Source organism: Ursus maritimus, unplaced genomic scaffold (assembly GCF_017311325.1).
Source record: "Ursus maritimus isolate PB19 unplaced genomic scaffold, ASM1731132v1 scaffold_10, whole genome shotgun sequence".
Classification (NCBI taxonomy): domain Eukaryota; kingdom Metazoa; phylum Chordata; class Mammalia; order Carnivora; family Ursidae; genus Ursus; species Ursus maritimus.
In genome coordinates, this window is record NW_024423344.1 from 79,403,541 (window position 1) to 79,429,163 (window position 25,623).

General features: G+C 59.5%; 2 protein-coding genes across 7 annotated transcripts in view; both read right to left on the bottom strand.

Annotated features, from left to right (window-relative positions):
• Positions 1-771: 771 nt before the first annotated feature.
• LOC121100287 lies at positions 772-5,243 on the bottom strand. 2 transcript variants are annotated; one of them, XR_005832046.1, is made up of 3 exons: positions 4,731-5,243; positions 3,569-4,619; positions 772-821 (listed from the first exon to the last, which is right to left on the bottom strand). XR_005832046.1 is itself a non-coding variant. In XM_040620846.1 (2 exons), exons 1-2 carry the CDS (start codon positions 5,229-5,231, stop codon positions 4,416-4,418), a joined length of 705 nt encoding a protein of 234 aa, XP_040476780.1. In that variant the 5' UTR covers positions 5,232-5,243; the 3' UTR covers positions 2,988-4,415. The 2 variants fall into 2 exon arrangements, 1 of the variants encoding a protein (XP_040476780.1); XM_040620846.1 differs by lacking the exon at positions 772-821 and having other exon boundaries at positions 2,988-4,619.
• Positions 5,244-11,650: 6,407 nt separating this feature from the next.
• The window catches only part of RASA3 (RAS p21 protein activator 3), a 107,928-nt gene continuing 93,955 nt past the window's right edge, over positions 11,651-25,623 (bottom strand). For all 5 annotated transcript variants that reach the window (XM_040624974.1, XM_040624967.1, XM_040624985.1 and 2 more), the window contains 5 exons: positions 25,270-25,352; positions 19,351-19,559; positions 17,993-18,096; positions 13,615-13,798; positions 11,651-13,106 (listed from right to left, as the gene is read on the bottom strand). In XM_040624974.1, the coding sequence (XP_040480908.1) occupies positions 13,031-13,106; positions 13,615-13,798; positions 17,993-18,096; positions 19,351-19,559; positions 25,270-25,352 (656 nt within the window). In that variant the 3' untranslated portion in view covers positions 11,651-13,030. The remainder of the gene's footprint in view (positions 13,107-13,614; positions 13,799-17,992; positions 18,097-19,350; positions 19,560-25,269; positions 25,353-25,623) is intronic.

Genomic DNA, 25,623 nt, shown 5'->3' on the forward strand with positions numbered 1-25,623 from the left:
TGCATTTCAGTTATTTAAAAGGACCACATGTCAGTTTTATAAAGTAATTTACTATCTAAATATCTCTGTTAGCAATAGTCTTCTTTTAAAAAATGTTTGAGCAAATAAACCAAGATATTAATATAGTTGTTAATTCTGAGAAGTGGGAAATTTAATGAATTGCTATTTTCTTCTTTGTGCTTCTCTATATTACTTAGAATAAAGTAGATCCATGGGCCCTTGGGTGACATAGCCACCTGCTCCCAGCACCCCGTATGGCCCCAGGACTTCGTGGGACTTGGCTGGCCCTCCCCAGTCTCCACCCTAGGAGGGTGTAGGTAGTCAGGGCAATGTGCCTCCCACCCCAGCTCTGGGGCCTGGCCCACTCTGCAGAGATGCTGGCCGGTAATGGGTCCTCCCTCCCGGCGAAACCCCAAACTGAGAAGCTGGAACCACACACGGCAGCCCTTCCCTCTCACCTTCTCTGCCTCCTCCCACTTCACCCACCTCGAAGTCTGGCCAATTTGTCAGCTGATGGGGTGGGGAGAAAGGGTCTGGCTGTGGGGCGAGGGGGACTCAAGGAAGGGTTGTCCCTGAGTCCCACCACTTGCCTCTCAGCCCCATCAGGCTCATGGATGCTTGGGTCTCTGCCCACATGGGAGAGGACGGCATGCATGCCGTTCTGCCCATTCTGCATGAGGCACAGTGGGCCCACCAGACACCGTGGTAGAGAACTCCCACATCCCTGTGTATAGACCCACAAGCGTCACTCACTCGTCTTCTGACAAATCCCCCATGTCCATCTGGGACCGCTTCTCTTCTCTCATGGCACCTGTGACCACCTGTGGGAAGTGGCAGGAGCAGTTTAGGGAACAAGCAGAGAAAATCAACCCATCAACCATAGCCACCAAGGCCAGACCTGTTGGACCTGCCCAAGGATCAGATGGGGGCATGGAGACTGTGCTGGCACTGAGCCTCTTTCCATGCATTGGGCACTTCGAGTGAAAATTTCCCCAAAATGTGGGGGGAGCACCGGGTGTCTCAGTTAGTTAAGTGTTTGACTCTTGATTTCAGCTCAGGTCAAGATCTCTGCATTGTGAGATCAAGCCCTGCGTTGGGCTCACGTGCTGAGAGTAGAGCCTGCTTAAGATTCTCTCTCTCTCCCTCCCTCTGCCCCTCCCCCTGCCTTGCTCTCTCTCATTCTGTGTGTGTCTCTTTCTCTAAAAGAAAGGAAGGAAGGAAGGAAGGAAGGAAGGAAGGAAGGAAGGAAGGAAGGAGGGAAGGAAGGAAGGAAGCTTCCAATTAGGAGACCCTGACAAGGAAATGTGCCCTTGATGTGGGCCACTGTGACCTCTGGACTGTAATCCCAACTCTGCCACTGGATGACCCTCCTTGAGCCCTTAAAACCTGTGGTCCCCTGAGGTAGCCTCGTGAGGAGCCAGCGTTCTTCACTGTACCACACGCTCTGAGGGCAAAGAGAGAGGAGGTGCAATCTAGAAAAGAACACTCCCCAGGCAGGGGCTTAAATTTCCAAGATTGAACTTCAAAACACTTCCAGAGACAGCTGCCCACTACAGCTGAGAAATGGAGGACATCCTAGGACATTTGTGTTGGATGGTCCAGACAGGCCATTGGTCAACACCTTCATTTTACAGAAAACGATGATGCTGTGAGAATGATGATGGTCATGATGATGATGATGGTGATGAGGTGATGGTGATGGGTGATGGTGATAGTGATGGTAATGATGGTGATGATGGTGATGGTGGTAGTGATGGCGATGATGGTGATGGTGATGGTGGTAACAGTGGTGATGGTGATGGTAGTGATGGTGGTGACAGTGGTGACAGTGACTGTGGTGGTGACAGTGGTAACGGTGGTGATGGTGATGATGGTGATGACGGTGGTGATGGTGGTGATGGTGATGGTAGTGATGGTGATGGTGATGGTGGTGGTGATGGTGGTGACAGTGGTAATGGTGGTGGTGGTGGTGGTGGTGGTGGTGGTGGTGGTGATGGTAGTGATGATGGTGATGGTGATGATGGTGATGACGGTGGTGATGGTGGTGATGGTGATGGTAGTGATGGTGATGGTGATGGTGGTGGTGATGGTGATGATGGTGATGACGGTGGTGATGGTGATGACAGTGGTAATGGTGGTGGTGATAGTGTGATGGTGATGATGGTGGTGATGGTGGTGATAGTGATGGTGACTGTGATGGTGGTAGTTATGGTGATGGTGGTGATGTGATGGTGGTGATGGTAGTGATGTGATGGTGGTGATGGTAGTGATGGTGGTGGTGGTGATGGAGTGATGTGATGGTGGTGATGGTAGTGATGTGATGGTGGTGATGGTAGTGATGTGATGGTCAGTGGTGATGGTGGTAACAGTGGTAATGGTGGTGGTGATGGTGGTGGTGGTGATGACAGTGGTAATGGTGGTGGTGATGGTGATGGTGGTGATGATGATGGTGATGGTGATGATGGTAGTGATGGTGGTGATGGTGATGGTGGCGATGGTGGTGGTGGTGTGATGGTGGTGATGGTAGTGATGGTGGTGGTGGTGATGGTGATGGTGGTGATGGTGGTGGTGATGGTGGTGATGGTGATGATGGTGGTGATGGTGGTGATGGTGGTGATGGTGGTGATGGTGGTGGTGATGGTGGTGATGGTGGTGGTGATGGTGGTGATGGTGATGGTGGTGGTGATGGTGATGGCAGTGGTGGTAGTGATGGCGATGATGGTGGTGATGGTGGTAACAGTGGTGATGGTGATGGTAGTGATGGTGGTGACAGTGGTGACAGTGACTGTGGTGGTGACAGTGGTAACGGTGGGGTGATGGTGATGGTGGTGATGGTGGTGATGGTGATGGTAGTGATGATGGTGATGGTGGTGACGGTGGTGACAGTGGTGACGGTGGTGGTGGTGATGGTGGTGATGGTGGTGATGGTGGTGGTGATGGTGGTGGTGATGGTGGTGATGGTGGTGGTGATGGTGGTGATGGTGATGGTGGTGGTGATGGTGGTGATGGTGGTGGTGATGGTGGTGATGGTGATGGTGGTGGTGGTGGTGATGGTCGTGGTGATCATACCTGATATGAGGCTTTCTGGGTACAGGCACCATTCTGAGTGCTTTACAGAACAACCCTGGAATGCGGGTACTACTAAGATCCCCATCGTACAGATGAAACAAGAGAGGCACTGAGAGGTATGGTGACTTGAGTATTTACTGGCAGAGCCAAATGTGAAGACCAAGTCTCTGACTCCCAAGCCTATGCCCTTTGTACCACCCCAGTATGATCCCAGAAGAGGTTCTCAGGGCCCATGGGCACCCTGAGGGTTGACTCTGGCCCTAGAGTCTCTGATGATGCCAGAATGCATGCAGGTTGGAGGATAAGAAGGAGGCAACGGTGGCTTTCAGATTCCCAGGCCAGTCCTCAGCATCCCAGAGTCCTCCTGGCACTGCTGGCCCACCTCTGCCTCAGCCTGCAATATATCCTTGTGGGACAGGTTCCCTGGACAAGCCTCGTGAGCCCTGAGCCGCCAGCATTCCTGGCAGGTGGTCTGGCTCTGTCATCTGAGGGCTTTTACCTCCTCGGCATGGTCTCCCAGGTCAATCTCCACAAACACAGGTGATTTCTGTGAATGGAAACCAAAGAGGTCTGGATGGCATGCTGGGGTGAGCTGGAGGGGAGAGGAGGCTTCCTGGGAGGGGCAGTGGGCTCCAGGCCCTGGGGCGGCTGGGTCTGCATGACTAGGGCTGGGACCACCAGAGCATGGCTGTGCTCAGTGGGGCCTCCTGAGGAGCTGGGCGGAGAGCTGCTGGCAGTGTGGATGGCAAGGTGTTCGTGACCAGCTCTGGCAGAGAGGAGGGAAGACTACGGCCTCCCACCTCTCCCTACTCACCCTCTCTGGTCCCTGAGATCCTAGGGTCTCCCCTGGCTTCACCCTTTGAGAACCAGGGCTGTGGGTCACGAGGCAATGCCCAGAGCTGGCCCACACCTGCACACTGCCCACAAACCACCTGGGACCCACTCTGGCCCGCGCTGGTGAGGACTCCCACTGAGGCATGAGAGCCTCCAGCAGCTCAAGGTGCTGCTGCCCCAGGGTCTCTAATCAGGCACCTGGGCTGGCCCAGAATGCCAGAGGTATTTGGGGATGAACCCCTGGATCCCACCAGGGACTATCTGTTGTAGGGCCTGGTAAATAAGTCCAGCTCCTTCTCCATTCCCTCCCACCTGGATTAGGAAGAAAATGAGAGCCTCCTTCCCTCAGAAAGTGCCCGGTGGGAATTCCTACCACAGCTCTGATGGGTCTCTGGCCAGTGCACCAGGGCATGGGGCAGGGGGCATTTCTCTGGGCCACCTCCTGTCAGGTCCTACATGCTTTTGGCAACTGCAGTGTTTGGGAAGCTTGGGGTTAGGATGCCCAGTGTCAGTCAGGAGCAAAGAGCCTGACCCAAAGGCTCTTGGGTTGTCCAGCCTACAGCATGGCCCTGCCAAGAGGGCCCCGGGACCATGTGTCCACGGCCTGCTTGCGGTCCCACAGGACGTGCCTGACAGGCCTCCCTGCTATGCAAGTCAAAGGCTCTTGCCTCTTTTCCTGGAGGGTCATCCAGCTTGATGGACTCTGGGTCCTGCTCCTAGGGAAAACACCAAACAGGTAAATAGCAGTAGGACCCGAGGACGGCAGACGTGTGTGCCCGGCCAGCCCTCCCTCTCTTGCCGCTGGCCTCTGGGCGGCTCCTCTTTACCTGTGGCTCTGTCTTTCCACTGTCCGGGTCCAACTTTCCGAGGGCGTCCTGGTTCTTTTCCTGCTTATCTTCCTCTGGGTCTGCCTGACTGTAGGAGGAGTGGGGGCAATGGATTGGGCTGTTGTCAGGGAGATGAGGCTTTGGGCTGGCCCTTTCTCCCCTCGGTGTGGGGAGAGTTCTGCGACATGCCCCCATGGAGCGGGGTGGGACAGGGTGTGGAGGCCCTTCCTCCTGCTTGGGGGTGGCAGGATGGGTGGCGTGGAGGACGAGGCAGTGCTGCTCGGGGATGGTGCTATGGCGATGCTGGTGGTGCCAGGGCCCTGTCCGCCAAGGGTGCTGCACACCCAGACCTTCCCCAACAGATGAGACCTCTGGCACGCCCAGCAGTCTGGAGAGTCGGGTGTGAACGTTTGCCAAGACAGGAGCCAGCGCCAAGACTCGGGCCATGGCCAGCTGCAGGGGCTGCCCGGGGAAGCAGGAGCAGGGGGGAGGGTGGCCCATGTCATCCCCATGTCTCTGGAAACCACCTCTGCTGGACAAAGACCACTTACCAGCTGACATCTTCAGTGTCACTTCGTAGGTCCTTTCCCTGGTCCTCGGACTCTGGGGACGAAGGAGCAGCATTTGTCGTCAGCCTCCCTGGGCCCCGGCCTGGCCCTATGAGGCCTGAGAGGACCACAGCCCAGCCCCTCAGGGAGAGATGGGCCCACAGCCTGGCCCTACAGGGACGGACAGGCCTTCCTGCAGGTGTTGAGTCTGAGAGGACGGTCCCATTTCCATGGGCCGCATCTGAGCCCAGAGCGGTAGTGGTGGCTGGTTCCCTGTAGCTGCTTCCCTCCCTGCCGGCAGCTTGGTCCCCATCCTCCAGCCCGACACACCCAGGGCCCAAGAGGCAAACACAGGGCAGCTGGGGGGGAAATGACAAAGCCTTCGATCACCCTTTGACGGGAGGCCCGGTGAGGCCTCTGAGCAGAGAGGGTACAGCAGAGAGGATTCCCTTCCAGCATCCCGAAGGCTCACAGGTCTCAGGGCTGGGGGCACCTGTGGACCAGGGAGGTGATGGCCGGGCTCTGGGAGGCAGCCTGCACACTTCTCTGCAGAGACCAACAGCGTGGCTGGTCCTCGAGCTCTCCCACACCATCCCTGCCCTGGGCCTGGTCTCGGGGGAGCCCCTGCCCCGTGTCAGGCAACCTGCCTTGGCGGGAGATTCATCTCAGCCCGCCTCCCGGGTGCTCAGTGCACGTGGCCTTGGCCGTGTCGTTGGGACACTTCTGACTCATCTGCGTTCCCTGTGGGTAAGAACTAGGGGTCCTCCATCCTTCTCTCGTCGGCCGCACACACACAGGCTCGGGGACGCCGAGGCGGATGCTGGCCACCCCAGAGACGAAGCCCTAAAGGCCACGGGCAGGGGTCTGAGGAAGTTGGGTGCGGGGTGCAGGGTGCAGCCCTCGGGTCACCAGAGAATATTCCGGGACTTGGTGTCTCTCAAGACATCCCTCAGGGAGGCGCGCAGCCCAGTCTCTACCTCAGAGAACAGGACCTGGTTCAGAAGCAGCGGTTTTCGAGCAGGGATTTTACAATTGATCTCTTCTGGAAAATCTTCAGCAGGCCCTTGCCCGTGGGCACGTGTGTGCGTGTGTGTGCGTGTTGTACGAGACCCGGGCTGGTCCTGAACCTGCTTCTTCTATAATATGTAGCAAGAAGGAAGGAATCGTACAGAGAGACGTGACTTTTTTTCTCCGAGTTAGAACCCCCAGTGCATCTTCTGTCATAAAGGAAGGATAGTAATACTTAAACGTCTGCCGGTCTCGCCCCTTCCCTTTTCCTAAGGCAGCTCTTGCGCGTATCAGGGCTCTGAGCATATGGGGGCAGCGGGTGAGGAGGGCTCAGCCGATGCGTGTCCGGCAGGCAGGCAGAGGGCTAGAGGCAGACGTGTGCTGCTTCTGAGCTGAGTGAGGTCGGAGGACAGACCAGCGGGCTCTCCAGAGGCTTCCCTTTGCGGCCTCGCTTCCTCAGCCGAGATGTGAGTATCTTCAAACTGCTTACAGATCACTCTTTGGCGGTGAGACAGCCCCTGGGGGCCCAGTGGGTGGTGGCGGGCCTGCAGGTGCAGGCTTGGGGTCAGGCCATGGCCACATCCTCTGGACAGCTAGTCAAGTATCAGAAATCGTGTAAACGGCAGTGTGGAGCTGGCTGGGGAGGGGGTGCGACCGTTACCAAGACCCTCTTCAGGACGGGCCTCGATTCTGTGATGGGGGAGCTTGGAGGCCTGACAACACCGCCTTGCACCTTGGGGACACGGCTGAAGGCTTCAGCAGGGCCCCCTGCCCTCGGAGGAAGCCCCCCATTCCTCTCTGGATCCCCCTCCTTGAGCATGCATGAGCAAGGGACGGAGAGCTGGGTGCCAGTCCAGGTTGCCCTCACGCAGGAGGGGTGGCAAGTCGGGCCTGAGTGCTGGAGTCCGGGGCGGGTACTGTGGACACAGACAGCTGCGTGAGCCTGGGCATGTCCCACGGGGGGTCCTGTGCAGGCGGCCAGGGTTGGGGGTAGGCTCAGTGTGTGGCCACCCAAGGTTCTGGCACACGGCTGATGGGTTCCTGCTGTTCCCTCCGACACCAGGCCTGTGCTGAGGCCCACTTGGACAGCAAGGCTGCAGGTGCCCTCTGGCCGCCCCCTCGTCCCATCCATTGGGTTCACTGGCCTGGCTTCTGTGTCCTGCCTGCCCCTGTTCCAGGCAGGTGTGCAGAGGCCCGTGTGGGGCTCCCGGCAGGGCCCCCTCTTCTGGTCCTATTTTACCATGTGGACAGTGGGGCCTGGAGCGGCCTGCCCCATGCACAGCTGGTGAGCCTGCTGCTTTCTGCCCTGCGGGCTCCAGGGAGGCCGAGCCCCTCTGCTGCATCCCGTTCGGGCTGCTGGTCATGCGAGGAAGGGCAGGGCGCCACGGGGACGTCTCTCTGCCGTTCGTCCTGCTTGGGGAGATCCAGCGGTGCTGGTGGGGGTACCCAGAAATGGTGGGGGCCGAGACCGTCCTCTCTTGTGGCTGGTCCCACGGGGGTGTATCAGACAGCCCCATGTCAGTTGGCAATATTGCCTGTGTAGACTTAGGTTGATTTCTTCTTTGGGAAACTTGGGTCTTCTTCAGCGAGCCTGCAGAGGGCTCGTCCTGCTCAGAGGTCTCCCTGGACCGAGGTGGTGAGAGCCTCGCAGTGGCCACCTTGCTGCCAGCCGGTCAGCACCTCCTCTGCCTCTTCCTCCTGAGACAGCGCGTCTTCGGATGTTCACACTAAGAGAGCAAAAACTCGGCCCTCGGGCTCAAACAGCAAACCCCATTTCCCGCTTACTGTGTTTCATTTCCATGGCGTCCCAACACCCTCGTAAAGGGCCGCTCGATGGGTGACCTTCCCAGGAGAACCAGAACCGCGGAGGGCCCGGCAAATGACTGAACCAGTCACCTTCATCACTCAGCCAACTTGGGGTCCGGCCCTCCGGGGAGGGGACCCTGAGACGCCTACCAGCTGGGGAGCCCGGGGGGTGAGCCTCAAGGCGCAGCCCACAGGAGGACTAGGTGTTCCACCCCCGCCCCCACGGCAGCACGCTCAGGGAAGCCTGGGCGGCAAGCAGAGCCGCGTGTAAGTTAGCTGGCCCGTAGCCTGTGTCCACGACCCCCACGGGCTCACTGCTGGCCCTGCCTGGCACGTTCCCTGAGCGGGACCGACCAGAGACGTTCCACGTGGCCGCGGCCCTCTGGATGCACAGCCCGCCTCGCCCCACTCCCGACCTCAGCACAGCTTCCCGTGGCCCGCTCAGTGGGTCCCAGCCCCCAGTCTGGCCACCGGCAGACCCCGGGTCTAGCATGCGCTGCCGGGCCTTCAGGATTCTCAGCAGGGGCAATGGGGCCGGGCTGGAGGGAGGGACGCCGCTGGGGCCTACCCAGCTCCTTGGACGGCTTCTTGATGCAGCTCGGAGGATCCCCCTTCTGATGCAGGCCACCCACGCTCCTGTTCCTCTGGAGCTCGGCCATCTCGCTGGCTGCCCTGAGGTGTCCGAGGGCTACCCCCGAGGGAGGGGCCCCGGGGCCCGGCCGGTGCCTCCTGTGGGCGGCCGTGTCCTTCTCCATCCTCCTCCCCTCTGTCAGGCTTTGGAAAAGCAGAGGGACGCGAGCTCCCAAGGGCACCCTCAGATGGACAGCATGTCTTCCAGCCTCTGTCCGATGAGCAGCCCAGTGTGGCCGGGGGCCCCTGTTGCCAAGTGGCCCCTGTGACATCACCGCACAGTCAGAGGTCAGAAGTCAGCCCAGCGCAGCCCTTCCCGCCATTGCCCTCCTTCTGAGGCCTTCGCCAGCCCTCCCCCCAGACTTCCGCTGTGGGGTCGGCCTCAAGCCTTTGGAGGGTTCCTCACAGTCGCGCACCTTTCTTTTCCTTTTAAGGACGACGTCAGCGCGGACCAAACTCAGGCAAAGGCAGCGGCAGTGGTGGTGCCAGGGGCGCTCATCGTGGCGGGGAGGCCCAAGGGGAGGGGACTCCGTGCCGTGTCCGGGTGGACGGGCAGGCGTGAGCTGTGCGACAGCTGGCCGGCGCGGCCCTAACGAGGCGCCCCGTGCAGCTCCGACGCTGGTCCCTCGCAGTCGGGAGGCGGAAGGGCCGAGACGCGGCTCCGCCAGCGCGTGCCTCCCCGTGTCCTCGCGCGGTCGTCCCTCTGCGTGTCCCTGTCCCAACCTTCTGTTTCTTCTGTTCCTCTTCCCTTTGAGTGTAGCTGACACAGCAGTCCGTCGGCTGCCGGAGGGCCACACGGCGTCGCAGCTCGTCTGTGCGTGATGCTGGGCTCACCCCCCCCCCCACGCAGCCGCCTCGGTCACCAGGCCACGCCCTCCCTGGCAGCTCCGTTTCACCCGGAGGCTGGACCTCCCGCTCCCCTGCAGCCCTGCCCTTCGCCCGCCCACTTTGTTCTCTGCATTTAGGGCTCTGATTCCTTTTCTTTATTCGTTGGGCTTGCCGCCGTCATTTGGGCTCCACGTATCCGTGGAATCACACGGTCACTTGTCCTCATCAGTCTGATTTCGTTCACTTGGCATGGTTCGCGCGAGGTCCAAGCGTGTTCTCGCAAGTGACGCAATCCCGTCTTTCTGACGGCTGAGCACTAGTCCGTTGTCTGTGGCCATCACGTCCCCTTTATGGTTCCTCTGTCGGTGGGACTCGGGCTGCTCCCGTAGAGATAGCGCTGCAGTACACGCGGGGCACGCGGGGCACGCGTCCTGTAAATTACTGTTTGGTACCTGTGGGGTCAATACCAGTAGTGCAATGGCTGGGCCGTAGGGGAGCTCTATTTCCAGCTTTTTGAGGACCCTCCCTACTGTTTTCCAGAGCGGCTGCACCAGCTTGCATTCCCACCAACAGTGGAAGAGGGCTCCCCTGTCTCCACACCCTCGCCAACACCTGTTGTTTCCTGTCTTGCTGATTTTAGCCGTTCTGACTGGTGTGAGGTGGGAGCTCATCATGGTTTTGACGTGTATTTTCCTGATAGTGAGTGATGTGGAGCACCTTTTCCTGTGTCTGTTGGCTGCATCCTGGTCTTAGAAGGACACCAGCCGGGGCGCCTGGGTGGCTCAGATGGTTAAGCGTCTGCCTGCGGCTCAGGTCATGATCCCGGGGTCCTGGGATGGAGCCCTGCATCAGGCTCCATGCTTGGTGGGGAGCCTGCCTCTCCCTCTGCCTTTGCTGATTCCCCCTGCTTGTGCTGTCTTGCTCTGTCAAATAAATAAATCGTAGTAGGTGTTTTCCCTGAGCAGAATAAATACTCAGAGCGAAGCAAAGGGGCCTCCCTGATTCCACGTGCACTTCTAGCCCTTCCGAAACACTTCACAGCATCCCCGCTCACAGGAGGGCTCCGGTCACCCAGCCCAGGGGCTGGCGCAGCTGCTGACGTGGTGCCAGGTCCCCGAGGGCAGAGTCTGGGAGAGGCCACAGGACCGAGGCCAGGATGGTGGGACGCTTAGTCTGTCTGGAGGAAGAGGTGGACACAGACTGAGGGCCCTATAAGCCACTGTGACCTGTCAGAGGGGTCCTGGGAGAGGGGCTTCTGGTTCCACGTTCCCTGAGGTGCTCTCCTTTCTGTCCTCCCACGGGGGCAGAACTTCCCTGGGTCCCTCCTCGGAGCCGCCCAGGGGCCCTGCTGTGGACGCTCATGTCCTGGCTGACCGGTGTTGGTGGCCTCTGTCCTGGCGGCCTCATGGGCCCCTCATGGGCCTCTGTCCTGGCAGCCCCCCACCCAGCCTGGTGCCATCCCACTGCCTGGAGGGGCCGGAGGGAAGCAGCGATGGCACTCCCCTCCCCAAGTCCATGCCCCCAGGGAGGGGCTGACCCCCAACCCCCCAAGTCCGACCTGGTGCCCCAGAGCCAGACCACTTGGTTCTTTCCTAACAGCTGAGTTAGGCTGGAATTAAAACAGCAACGGAATGAAAACCACATGGAAAGAAGGAATAGGGACACGACGTGCCCTTGATCTGGGGGCGGTCTCCCCCAGGCCCCCCACCGTGCATGCAGCCCCCTCCCTCCACCAGTCCAGGTGGGACAGGGCCCTCCCCAAGCCTCTCCTGCTGCTCCCCCTCGGATGCCTGCCCGTGTCTGGTCCTGGAGCTCGAGCCCACAGACTCTCGGAGATGGCAGCACGTGCTGGAGCCCGTCCTACCCTTCCTGGACTGACGCCGGTCTCCATCCTCAATGCAGGTGCCCAGCAGGACACACTCGGACGGACTCAGAGCACCCGACCCCTCGTCTTTCCATCCCAGCGCACTGGTTTCCGGCTTGCTCCAAAGGCCCACAGCTGAACCTCGCCGCCACAGATCTGTCACCCAGCCTCCCACACGCCCCACTCTGCCACGCACCCCATCTCCCACGTGCACCAGTATCAAACCAGTCCTCAGAAAGAATAAAACGTCTGTTTTAATTGGCCAGTAAAATACATTGCAAATCATTAGCATCTTATAAACAGAAACATTAAGTTACAAATCCATGTTAAAAATTGCAGTTCAGTGCAGCCTAATAGCTGTGTGTCCCAAAGTTTATTTTTTGCAAGATTTTCCTCCACCGCTTTCGTGACAAGTAACGTTACTATCTGCCATTGTTCAGAGTCTGAAGGACAGTATTTGCAAATAAAAGCAGAGATGGCAGAAGGTCTGTGTGTTTGAACAGTGCTCTCCAAGCTCGAAGGCTCACTGCCCCACGTCAGGACCCCCCACCCCAACAGAAAAGCACCCACCACTGCCTGGCATCTTCTGGGGGCTTCACAGAGACCCAGCAAAGCGCTGCTCCTGGGGGCTGGGGGTCTGCAAGGCTCAGGAGTCCGCGTCCCTTGGTGTCTGGAGGGCCTTCCACCGGCTTCTGGGAGAAGCAGCTCACTCCCTTTGTGGCCCTGCTGGGCACCCTCCCCTGTGAGGAGTACAGGTCTAGATGTACTGAGGTACTTGGTATCAAAGAGCACACTAGAAACGGTTCTTTAAAAACACTAAGAAAAACAGCTTGGAAATAATGCATGTTTCTATTTTTGGAACCTTCCCCAAACTTCCAGAAAGGGTGGCTGCTGTGGATTCTACTTTAAGTTCCACTAACAGCAAACCAGCCACTTTTGCTTGAAGGGGGCTGGGGTGGACGCTCAGCATGGCCCGTCGCCGGCTCCGGCAGCGCCCGCAGCCCACGGGAGAGGGACACCGACGTCTGGGAGAGCAGACTGGAACCCCCCCAAGTACTCTCTGCAGAAGGACCCCGTCCCCCCAAACACCAGGAGCATCCTCGCATTGGGGTCTTCGTGCAGGACCGCACAATGAAGCCACACACGGACCTTCAGCCAGGATTACCGCCAACGTCAACGGCCGGAACCGGAGGGCCGGAGCCCACGGCCGCCAGCAGGCAGCCTCGCAGGAGACAACGCGCACAGCATCCTAGTTTTGCTGAAGCAGTGTGTGTGAAAGGAGAGGGCCGGAGGGCTCCACGGGCACGGGCACACAGAGCCCAGCCAAGGCGAAAGTGCACAGGACACACAAGCGCTAAGTCTGCAGGGGGCACGACGTCCCTGGCGCCTCCTTCCAGAGAGGCCAGCTAGGTCGCCTGCCACCTGTGTGAGGTCAGCGCACCAGCAACCCCGCCACGGCCCCTGGAGCGTCTCGGAGGCGAGCCCGGCGCTGCTCAGAGGGGAGCTGCAGAAGCGTGGATCCCTTGCTCTACTGTCCTGTCTCTGTTCCCTCCTTCCCGAAGACTGCGGCTTTCCCGAGCAGCACAGGGCACCGTCCTGGGACAGAACATCCTGCTTCAGATGGAATGGGTGGAGGTCTCGGACTGCTGCCTGATGTAACTCTGGAAGCTCTTGTCGCCAATGGGGTGCTCCCTGCAAAGGAGGTGGGGGAGGGGAAAGTGAGGCAGCGCTCCGGTCGCCAGTGCCCATGAGCACGTTTCCACACTCTTTTTTCCTCTCTTTAAATGTGATACGTGGTCATCGTAATCATTGTGAAAAATACAGACAAGCAAAGAAAAAAAGACTTAGCCGGAATCACCTACGGAAGTGTACCTGTGGCCTAGAAACAGGCACAGGGGTGGGATTTCTGGCCCATTAAAGCCTGATTTTGGAAGCAACGGATCTGGAGACAGGAGGGACTGGGAGGCAGGAGGGTCTGGAAGGTCTAGGAGGGTGTGGAGGCAGGAGGTTAGGGAAGGGCTGCCCCCGGGACACTGTCCAGCAGACCCTGGGGAGTACGGGGAGGCTGCCCCAGTCCTCATGGGTGCATGCAGGCGGCCTTAGGGGCGTTACGGCTATGCTCTGCCCCAGAAAGCTCCTTGCAGTCCCTTCCCTTCCACCTTTGCCAAGAGCTCCCCTGCCATCCCGATGCCATACTCACTGGCTCCCGTACTTGGTCTTCTTGAACTTGTCCCTTTTGTACTGGGCGTGCTCCTGTTCCAGGGCCCCGACCCCAGCGATGACCTGCTTTAGTGTCTTGTAGGTCTCCTGGGGGTCGTCGATGATGAATGTCGAGTACTCCTCCTGCTCCGGTCCGTCGTACACAGACCTGCTGCCACAGGCCTCTGCGGCGTTGGGAGGGGCTGGAGGTCAGGGCAGGAACTCCACGGGCAGCCTGCCCAGGGCAGGGCGACCGTTCCCACGCAAGCGCACAAAAAAGCAGAAGCCGGTCCCAAGAGCCGGGCCATGCTGAGCCCCGGAGAAGCCAGGGTCCACCGCCCCGTCTGACCAGCCTGTCTCCTGGGCAACCTGCGTCTGTCCACACCCCACTGCTCACCAGACCACAACCGGCACATGTTTGTTCCTGGACACTGGGCTGGGGGGACTCGAGGGCCTCTGGGGTCACCCAGGCTCGCCCTGGGGAAACGACCTCAAGGAAAGCCCCATCTTAGAAAGAGGGGCCAGGGCGTCACTCACCTAGCATTTACGTGCACACCCTGTGGCTCGAACATGGGGCACAAGGTGCAACAGAAGCCGTCCTCATGGGTGTCACCTCTTAGCTAGTCTGCACGGGCAGCGTCCTAGGACCTCTGTCACCCCCACCTGCCAGACACGTGACTTTCTCGTTGGACCACCTCACTCTAGTTGAAGAGCACGCTGTGGCCTCCAGGCATCCAAGAGGAGCGCCCAAACACCTGAGCTGAGCCTGGGCCCCCGCGACCTGTTCCCCAAACACCTGAGCTGGGCCCTCCATTCCAGGGCCACAGAGAGACCGGGTGAGAAGACATGCCACCTGGACAGCACCTGCCCGGGCGAGAAGGCGTGCCACCTGGACAGCACCTGCCCGGGCGAGAAGGCGTGCCACCTGGACAGCACCTGCCCGGGTGAGCCAGCATCTAGGGCTCCTCACCCATCGGCACTGTTGCTTCATGATCACAGCAGCTCTGGGGTCCACTTCACTGTCTTTATTTCCAACCCAGGAGAACTCTCTTAATTCTTACTGAAAAATCACAAGTCTGTACAAAGGAAAACTGGGAAGATTGAAAGTTTCAAAGAAAAAGAGGATCTGACAGGAGAAGGGTAAGCAACGTCAACACGAGGGCCGAACGAGCAGAGGAGGGAAAGGCGGGGAGACCCGGTGGGTAGCGCGCTGACTGGAGTTCAGCCTTTCTCTTTTCACATAAAACGCAGGGTTATGGTCCCCGGTGCCGGACCGCCTGGACTCCCTCCCCAAGGCCGCCACTTGTGGGAACTACTGGGCCTGGAGCAGGTTACTTATGTCCCAGCCTCAGCGAGCCCTTCTGGGAAGTGGGGGCACCGGTGTCCCTGAGAGGCTCCTGCCCGGGGGCCTGGCAGTGCCCGTGAGCTGTGCTGTTATAAAGACAGCCAGCGTGGACAGGTGAAGAGGGATCGCCCCTGAACAAGCACGTGTCTGTGATCATTGCGAATGGCAGAAACAAACAGACTCTCACTGCCAGTGTGGTGCTGGGGGAGAAGGCGGACGTCTTCATCACACAAGGGTCTGCGGCTTCAGAGGACTGCAGGCCCTGAGCGGAGCGAGGAGGGCAGTGGAGGTGGCTCGGATAAGCATATTGCAGCCAGGGCCAGGCCCTGCTCGGCCCCCCAACTGCCTTATGGGGGCCGTGTGATTGGATCCCGGATTAATCCAGGCGGTTAGGCCATTTCATGGAAGAGGACATCAGGGCTTGCCCAGTGGTCTCACAGCAGACGCCAAAGCTATGTCTGGATCGAGGCCTGGGAATCGTGGATGGATCCCATGCATGGCACCAAGAAGCGCGGCCTGAGTGGGCGAGTGCTGGGAGTGACCTGGGGCCAGACTGTGGGTGGCTGGTTGTGTGGGAGACACGGCTCGATGCCCTGTGAGCCCCAACCTTCCCAGCACCCTGATAAATGGGCACTCGTGCCTACTTTGCAGAGGAAGCAAGTTGCTAACCCAGGACACACCACAGAGCGGGGACCCTGCTGCCACTTGAAAAGTGCATCTGCATTAATCTCAGCCCCGTGGCTCAAGCCCCCGCCAAGCCCCGCACTAACCCTTCCCTGCCTGAGGGACTGGGTTCCACTGTCGGCAGATTTCAGGGGGAGCAATAAAGAACCAGGGTGAGCCCAAGGGAGGGTGGCCAGCGGAGTCCACGCCACATGATGGGGGGAGGAGACCAAATCTCTCCTCTTGCACAGGCAACTGTACCACTGCCTCCTCCGAGGCCAAAAGGCTGCCATGCCCAAGGGGAAAGGACTGCCTGTGTCAGGTAGAAATAAGCCCCATAGTCCCAGTGCTCACGAGAATATTCGGACTAATATGAAGGGAGTGTCTCAAGATGATTAGATCGCCGCCGACAAACTCTCTGCCTCAAAGAAGCACTGAGACTCCAGGCAGAGGCCCAAAGATAGTCTGAGAAGTGATTCAGGGCTACAGTGCCCAAGCCAGGTGCACCGTAAGATCTCAAGATCTCCAATCATGATGACACTATGAACATTTGTCCAGATGACTCCTACACTGGGAGGGAGGCTCTTTCATCCACGCATCCTCCATCCATCCATCCATCCATCCATCCATCCAACCATCCATCCATCCATCCATCCATCCATCCATCCATCCATCCAACCATTATCCATTACCTACCCATCCATCATCCATCCATTAAACCCATAATCCACCCATCATCCGTCCATCCAACCATGCATACACCATCACCATCCATCCTTGATTCACCCATCATCCATCCATCACCCACCCACCCATCACCCATCATCCATCGTCTATACAACATCCACCCACCATCTATCGATCCATCATCCATCATCCACCCATCTGTCATCCACTGCCTGTCCATCCATTCATCCAGAAAACAGGTATTCAGTTCTTCTTTCATGTCAGGCACTGGGGTAAATAGGACCTCTTTCTGCTCTCAAAGGGTCAAGTATACTGAGGGGAAACAGATCAGAGATGCCAATCATGGCAATGACAGAGACATACACAGGGTTAGAAAAAGCTCCCCAGAGGAGGAGACTTACAAGACAAACAGGTATTAGCCAGACGAAGGGGGCAGAGGGTGGCATTAGGGCAGAGGCATGGGGGCCGGCAATGGTGCGATGCTGAGGTGACCCCAGGTTGGAAGCAAGAGGGAGACAATGTGTGGAGAGAGGTCGCTGGAAGGAGGTTGATCATGCAAGGGTTAGCCTCCTTCATGAACCTGGATCTCACATGGTGGCTTCAACCTAAGACTCCTTGACCTTCCTCTGTTCTGGTCACTCCTCTCAGTGTGCGGGGAAGGGGCTGCTACCTTGAGGCCTGGTATAGCCCCAGGGCCACTGCTGCATGGCCGCCTAGAACCTTGGAGCCAAGGGCTGTGTGTGGCACGCTTGCTGGGGGAGGTCCCACCGGGGTGGGTGTGGGTGTGCACCGTGTGTGCAGGTCCTCACGGAGCGTCTGTTCAAGCGGGTAAACACGGTTGTCTTGCATGTGCGTGCATCCATGTGTGACCGTGCACGTGCCTGGGGCCTGGCAGACGCTCGAGGAGTCACCCGAGGCTGCACGAGGGGACCAGAGGCCACGCGTGGCTGAGCTCACAGACGGAGAGCTCACCACAGCATGCTCACCAGAGTAGGACGAAAGTACGTTCCAGGCCGAGGCCCACCGCTGACACTGCTGGGTTAGACCAGGAAAAGGGAAAGTTTCCACGCAGCTTTACTTCACATTCAGAGTGGGACTTACAGGCCCTCATGTGCCTCCCAGTGGGCTCTTGTTACGCTCGCCTCTCCTGAGCTGTAAACCCCGGACAATCATCTCCACGTCACCTGACGTCTGCAGAACATAAAAGGCAACTAACGCCGAGGATGGTCGGCTGCACAGATATCGCGTCTGCAGCTTCTGGGCACGCGCACACACATACCGCCACGTGAACGCTCCCACGGGTGTCCACACACCCACACGTGTCCCACACACACACACGCATGCATCCGTCTGGAAGACACAGAGGATGAACCCTCAGTCTGGGGTCTGGGAGAGTATTAAACGTAGGACCTTCTCGAGAACTTGGGAGCTCACAGGCTGCAACTAAATCCCATCTCAAAGTTACCTACAGAATCGGTTATTAAAGCAGATCCTCGCACCTGCCTAACCTGCAGAGAGCGCTTCCCCCTTCAGCCCACAAATGAGAACACGCACGCAGACCACAGGGGCTCCCAGGGCCGGTCATCCCTGCAGAAAGCTCTGGGTGTCCCTGGGAGCCCAGCCAGGTGTCTCCAGAGCCACCTGCCCCCTCCTGCGACGACACGCCAGGCCGTGCCGAGCTCACCTTGCATTTTCTCCAGTTTGCTCATGTACGAGTTAAAGAGGGAGTAGATGCGCTCGGTCTCTCGGTCCCCATCGATGTCCAGCTGGATGTTTGCTGGGAGGCCGCTGCCCGAACACAGCGAGATCAGAGCAGAAAGAACGATGGTGTCAATCATCTCCTCTTTTTAAAGATCATTAGATAACGGGGTGATCCTGAGAAGTGAACTTATCCCCGACGGGGCTGTGGCGCTCATGTGTGGTCTGTGGACTAGCTCGCGAGCACGAGAAGTGCCCGTCCACAGGCTCGGAGGACCGGAGGCCTACAGACCTGCTGAGACAGCAGGCAAACGAGCCATGCTTGTTTTGCCAGGACAAGAAATGATCTGGACTAGGAGGAGCCCCCCTCCCGAGGCACAGGGGCCGTGTGCCCTGAAGGGTCGGTCTGCTGCCCCGGGGGGGACGGCCAGGTCCCTGCTCCTCCCCCAGCCTGCGTTGGCTCCAGCCCCTGCCCATGGCTGTAGCAGGGTCCCAGCCCCTAGACCCGGTGCTCAGCCTCTCCTGGGCCGGACCCACCTCTGTGAGCTTTGGGGGTATTCCTCCCACCCACAGCCACACCGGACAGCGGTCGTCACAGTTCTCACAGGTCACATGGGGCACCCTGAGGGCACCCAGGCCTCCTTCCAAAAGGGGCAGAGAGGAGCCTCTTGTGACCCTCAGGAAGCCCAGCTCACAGTGGGGCAGGGAGGTAAGGGAGATGGTGTGCAGACGATAGCTGCAGAAACCAAAGGGGGTGTGAGCAAGATGGTGGACTGCTTCCAGGCTCTTCTAGAAGAAACACGACAGCACCCTGCCCCTGGAGTCTTCCCTCCGCATGGAGCACCTTCCTTCACTGCCACCCACCCCCAAGGACCACTAGGACCCCTGGCAGAGACAGGAGGACCCACGAGGATGAGCCCCGGGCTCTCTTGCACGAAGGCTCCTTAACAATCGAGAGAACAGTCTGGGAGACTCGGCTGTGCACATGCAGCTTGCCAAGCCCCAATGCAACCCCTTGGCCAAACTTCCTGGTACAGTGCACAAGCCGGACAACTGTGCTTGGCCACATGGGGTGGATGTGAGACAGGGAAACTGAAGGGACCCCATGAAAAAAAAGGCCCATTGTTTCGTTTTTTTTCTTTGCTCCATTTCCAGCTTCTCCCCTTCTCCCCCTCTCTCTCCCCCTCTCTCCTTCTCCCCTCCATATACAAATATTCAATACACTCTGCTCTCGCTTCCTGCTGGCTGGGGTGTGATTTCTGTCCTCTTGGCTGGTCCTGTGGGACCCGCTCTCTGCCTGCATGGGCTGGAAGGGTCCTGGGGGCTGGAGAGGCACAGGCATACCCGGTGCAGGGGGAGCAGCCCGGGGCCGTGTCCGAGGAGGCCCTGCAGCATAGCCAGTGGCCGTTCAGGTAGGCAGACGGGTGGTAGACAGTGAGGCGCTTCTTGTTGCACTGGCTGACCTTGGTGAGGACGTCGATCCAGGCCTTGGCCTCCACACAGTTGTTGGCCTGGATGTACAGCGCTCGCTCGGGCTGGATGACCTGGAACATCTGAGGAGACAGTGAACAGGCTCAGAGAGGCTTCACAGCAAGACAGCGAGACTGGGGCTCGAGGTCCATCTGTATGGATGCGGACAGGCCCGGGGCTGCAGACGGGGTGGGGGGGGGACCGGACAGGCCCAGGGGCTGCAGACGGGGTGGGGGAAGGGACCAGGGAAGGCCGGGCGGTGAGCACGACCGAGGGGCTGAGAAGTGGGGGCGCAGGCCCGGAGGGGCTGCAGACGGGGGTGGGGGGACCGGACAGGCCAGGGGCTGCAGAGACAGGTGGAGGGGAACCGACAGGCCCAGGGGCTGCAGACAGGGTGGAGAGGGGGACCGGACAGGCCCAGGGGCTGCAGACAGGGTCGGGGGAGCGGACAGGCCAGGGGCTGCAGAGGAGTGGGGAAGCTCGACAGGCCCTCGGGAGCTGCAGGCAGGGTGGGGGACCGCACAGGCCCGGGGGCTGCAGACAGGGTGGAGGGGGGACCGGACAGGCCCAGGGGCTGCAGAGCGGGGTGGGGGGACCGGACAGACCTTGGGGCTGCAGACAGGGTTCGGGCGGGGGGACCGGACAGGCCCGGGGCTGCAGACGGGAGTGGGGGACCGGAAAGGCCCCGGGGGCTGCAGACGGGGTGGGAGGGGGACCCCGGGGGCTGCAGATGGGGTTGGGGGGGAACCAGAAAGGCCCCGGGGGCTGCAGACGGGATGGGGGGGGAACCGGAAAGGCCCCGGGGGCTGCAGACGGGGTGGGGGGGGACCCCCGGGGGCTGCAGATGGGGTGGGGGCGGGACTGGACAGGCCCGGAGGCTGCAGACGGGATGGGGGGGAACCAGAAAGGCCCCGGGGGCTGCAGAAGGGATGGGGGGGGGAACTGGACAGGCCCCGGGGGCTGCAGACGGGGTGGAGGGGGGGACCGGACAGACCCCGGGGGCTGCGGCACGCACAAAGGGCTTTCAGCTGTCCTTGAATCTGACAGAGCCACAAGCCACAGCCTTCCCCTGGGGCTCAGGAGACTGAAGTGACTCAGCCGGTCACCCCTGGTCAGCCTGGCCAAGGCACTCTGCTTCCTCGGGTCTCCAGGGGCTCCATTTGAAAATAAAGGAGTGGCACTGTTTGTCTCCCTCCTGCAGTTCACTGCACCCATGACAGAAATACAGCTGATTTCTCTGGGTCGCCTGTTTTTCCTAAGCTGGGGCAGGCTTCTGTGCAAGGTGCATCAGAGCCTAGCCTGCCCATGTTCCTGTCCTCACTCCACACCTACCTCAGGACCTTCGTATGTGCTGCTGTGTCCATCTGAAAAACTCCACCCGCCCCACCTGACCAGGAGGCTGCCCCTCCTCCTTCTAGGTCAGGGTGACTTCCTCTCAGGCTTCTCAGAGCCTCCACCGCCTTTCTTGTTATGCATTCAACCACCAGGCACTGCCCTGGGTTCTGGGGACACAGTGTGGCCCAAACAGAGTTTCCATCGTCATGAACTTCCAGCCAGCAAGGAGGATAAGGACAACCACAAAGCGTAAGGGCTGCGTACCTTGGAGGAGAAGTCAGGCAAGAACTTTCTAAACAAATGACCCAGCTGACGTCAGAAAGATGACTAAGAGATAATGAAGCTGAGTGGGAGAAGCAAAAAATGGAGAGTCTTGGGCAGAAGGACCAGTTGGTGCAGAGGTCCCGGGGCAGTGGGGACGGGAGGCGCGGGGGTCCCGGGGCAGCGGGGAGGGCCGGGTGCTCCCAGGAGCAAGCCAGGCTGTACACAGAAGGTGGGGTAAGTGGGGGAGGTGGGCAGGCCTGGGCCCTGGAGGGCTCTCAGGCGGGACTTGTAAGAGGGCCAGGAATCAGAATGTCAAAGATGGTAGTGGGCTTTTCCAAGGGGAGAGGGTGTGCACGGAGAGAGGGAACAGGAGTTGTGGATCTGGGGAGAGAAGCTGTATGTCCGAGTTCCTGAGCAAATAGCTGGGCCTTCCTCACAGAGACCCGAGCCCCGGCCCAACTTGCACACATGCACTGTTGCACGGGCCTCAGACTGCGCGAACCTGCGTATGACTGCGATCCCCAATGGAGTGAACCCCTAGACAGAGTTTTGTCTTGACTGTCCTCACAAACTGGCCCCTCTAACAGGACTCGGCGCGACGCGGGCTCTCTCCCAAATGGACTTAGCCCCAAACGTAACTGGCTCTGACAGAAGGCAGCAAGAGAAAACTGGCTGATATGCTAAGATCAGGTGATTCTAACCCTAAATGAAGGGCCAGATGGAATGAAAATGCCGTTTGTAGGGTGTTTTCCACACCTGAGGACACGGTGCTCCCAGGCACGCTCCTGCAGAGGCTGCATCACGGGCCTGGGAACGGACCCCATGCTACTGGGTGCCGACACAGAGGAGACGGGCATTCCTCCTGGAGCAGGTGCAATGGCCTTAACGCCCCTCGGGCCCAGGGAAAACACCACCATCTGCCTCGGGGCCACCTGCTTGCCCAAGAACCACCTCCAAGGGTCCGGGTGAAAGGACAGTGCAGGGTGAGTGGGAACTGCTGTCTGTGGGCTGGGCCGTCCCACCATGGGATGGCCTTCCCCACCCTCCCAGCCAGCGCCACCCACGAGGGCTGTGGAGTCCATCTCAGACCCAGACAGAGACGTGAGCTCATCAGTCCTCCTCCTCAGCAACCCCGGGCCAACATCAGCCCCATCACAGCTGAAACAGACCCACTGTGTCCCCCACACACCCAGTGTGGCCTCAGGCACCTACTGAATACTAGACCACTGAGCTGTGCCAATGAGCAAGACAGGCAGACACGGCAGACGAAGACAGGTCAGAGCCCTTGTCAGCTCCTGGGAGGCAGACCCTGACTTGGGGACCTTCCTATAAACCCTGAACGCAGCGTCTGTAGGAGAGCCTGCGGGGTGAGACGGTGTGCATCTTCTCAGGGCCAACGGTTACTGTGGATGGCTCCTGGCGTCTGAAGAGGTTCTCAAGCAATGCAGAGCTGCCACAACATCCAATTTCCCTGAAGCCCATGCTGCTGGCGGGCAGGGGCGGCTGAGAACGCTCAGGAAGACACGAACAGTGAAGCAAGTGACCGGGACACAGGGAAAGGAGGGCTGGGGCCACTGGGGATGGACCACGCATGCAGGCTGTCAGGATAGAAGGTCGGGTCTGAGTTCCCACCCCCACACGAGTGGCGTGGGCTCCTGCAAGCTCCTTCCACCTCTGTGAGCCTCTCTGTTCCTCTGGGGACTGGGCCGGAGTTGTAACTCCCCCTCAGGATGTTTACGAGGAGGAAGCTATCCCAGGACACGGTGCCAACCCCAGAGCTGGTGCTCAAACAGCTGCCCGTGACCTCAGAGAACAAGGACTCCAGGGTCTGGAAGGTGTCCCTGCTGAGCGCACGGACAGCGCCAGCTAAGCCAGCTCTTTCCGCGGACAGCCACTTTCTGAATCTTAAAGAGAACAAACTTTAAAATCGTCAACACCTTGAGAACATCTCTCTCTCATCTTAAGGAGTCGGGACTTTTTAAGCAAAGGGTTCCAAGTTACCACCCTTGGTTAGGACCGCTGCGGGACCTCCCCTGAAGAATGCGATACCACATTGACACGTTGTGAGGGCAGTGAATCAACACTGGCAGAGGCCCGGGCAGTGTGCTTCACGCAGTTTGCTGGCATCGACCCCGGACTCCAGAGTACGGCTGTCATCTGCAGGCGAGGGCACGGAGGCTGGACGGCGCGCCCCCCGCGTGCCGAGGTCGGGGGGTACTCCCACAGGAGGGGCAGTCCCGCCATCAGCATCATCGGGGAGAACTGGCCAATGGGCCGTCTTTCTGTCCACACCAGCCCTCAGCCAGAAGTGTGGACAGGAGGAAGAGCTGCAGAGAAATGCCCCAAGCCAGGGCTGCTGGCTGAGACTGGGTCTGGATCAAGAGAGAAGCAGCACTCTCTCCCTAGGGAAGCTGACAGGGCAGAGGCCACGCTGCCTGTCAAACCCGCTAGGTCAGGGTTTCTGTAAAGCTGAAGAGGGGGAATGATTTGTAGCCTTTTACGTTTGAATAATTATTTGTTATTTACCTCTCACCTTGCTCTAAAAGAGACTGCAAATGACTTAGATAAAATATATCTAAAGAAACAAGAATTTAGAAAATTAGGAACAGAGAACCAGAAATGGGACCAGATGGAGAAAAGAATGAGACAGCAGAATGCAGACATAGGGTCCATGCTGAGGGCTGTGGGGGTACGGGGGGCCGTCGGTACCCTCAGGCACCTCACCACCTGAGCTCAGCAGGGACGGTGTCCCCAGGGACGCTGGACGCCACCCAGGCCAGCGAGGCTGCAGGGACCCTTCCTACACAGACCCCGAGCCTCCCGAGAACAAGGCCTCCAGGTGGCCAGTGTGAGCGCACGCTCCCCCAGAGCCTGGAGACCGCACAGGAGGTGACAAGAGTTGACCCAGCAGCCACGGCGGCCACGGCAGTGGGCAGGGGCACTTCCTCCCCTACTGAGCTTCAAGGCGTGTGGTGACAAGAAAACCTTCCTGGCCACACGGATGGTCCCCACGAGGTCTGTGTTCATCAGGCGGTAAGCAGACCTGACGTGCAGGCCCTCCCGCAGGACCTTCTGTGGGAACACACAGGAAGTCTGTCCCTCCACAGCCTCCTCTAAAAATCACAGCTGATGACGACACCGGCGGCTCCCTCGGAAACCCCGCCCGTGCTCGGCTGCGAGCGTGCCCACGGGCTGTGCCGGTGGCCGGAGTGATGATGCAGTCAGAAACTCCGCCACGTCCCGTGGCCACACTGGGCAGCGAGAGGCCCCAGCCCTGAATAAACGCGGCCCTGACAGACAAGTGAAGAACCTCCGTGGGGCGGAGCTCTCCATGGCAGAAAGCCAAGAGAAAGTAGTGAAGGGACGAGGGAGGCAGAGAGCCACTGGGGACGGACGAGAGCCTACGGAGGAGCCCGAGGTGGACACAGCTCAGCGTGTCTCCCACGGTCACCGTGAGCCGTCCTGACAAGACGCGCCTGGGGGACGCACTCACCTCCATGGGATTCCTGGCAAAATGGGCACCTGAACCTCCCACCCGAATTGAGGGACGCCCACAAAATCTGGCCTGTGTGCTTCAAAAACACCAAGGCTGCAAACACAGGGAAAGGCCGAGGAACGTTCCAGATGAGGAACGCGGCAGAGAAGGTACCGTGTGGCGCTCGGCCGGGGACACACAACAGCTGCAAAGACCGCTGTCAGCACAGCCGGCGGGGTCTCAGCACGGACGGTTATCAGCAGCAAAGCCGCACCAGCGCTGGGGGTCCCGCCTTCGGCCGCCGTCCGGGCTCTGTACCAGAACGTCCTTGTTTTCAGGGAACACACTCAAGTATTTATGTGGTTCAGAAAAGCACGTGCGTGGAGAGAGACGAAGAGGTCAAATGAAGGAACACGTTCAGCAAATGGGACACAGGCAGACAGCCCGCAACTCTGGGCGAGGGAGCACGGGGGTCCTGTCCTGTGCTTGCAACTTCCCTGCACGTTCACAACCAGACCAAAATCAAGTTTCAGAGAAACCCCACAGGGCCCCCAGAGCTGGGCCCCCGGTCCCTGGAGCTGCCAGAACGCACCTTCTGGCAGATTCTCCGCCTCCAGCCGGCTCGCGAGCACCCAGGTGATGGGCTCGGCGGAGGAGCCGGGGTGGCGGGGCGCTGCTGGCGGCCCGAGAGCAGAAGAAGAAGCCCCCGAAACACTCACGTTCTTCATCTTGAAGGACTCCTCCTCCAGTCCCTCCACGGCCAGAATGTTCTCGATGGGAATGCTGCACAGAGGCTGGTCTCCTGCCGCAGGGAGGGGTCTGTGAGGGGCGGGCAAGAGGCTCCCTGCCTGAGCGGGGGATGGGTGAGCCACACACAGGCCACTGGCAGGGGATGCCGGGGAACAGCCAGGCCTCACGCCGGGGAACAGCCAGGCCTCACGCCGCGCTCCCAGCAGGACCTGGTACTGGCTCCCGGTGACCCTGACGCCTCCAGCCCCATGCCGTCTCGAGGGCCCTGTCCCCACAGTTTACCTCCCTGCACGACATCACCGAGATCTAAGCCATCTCAGATC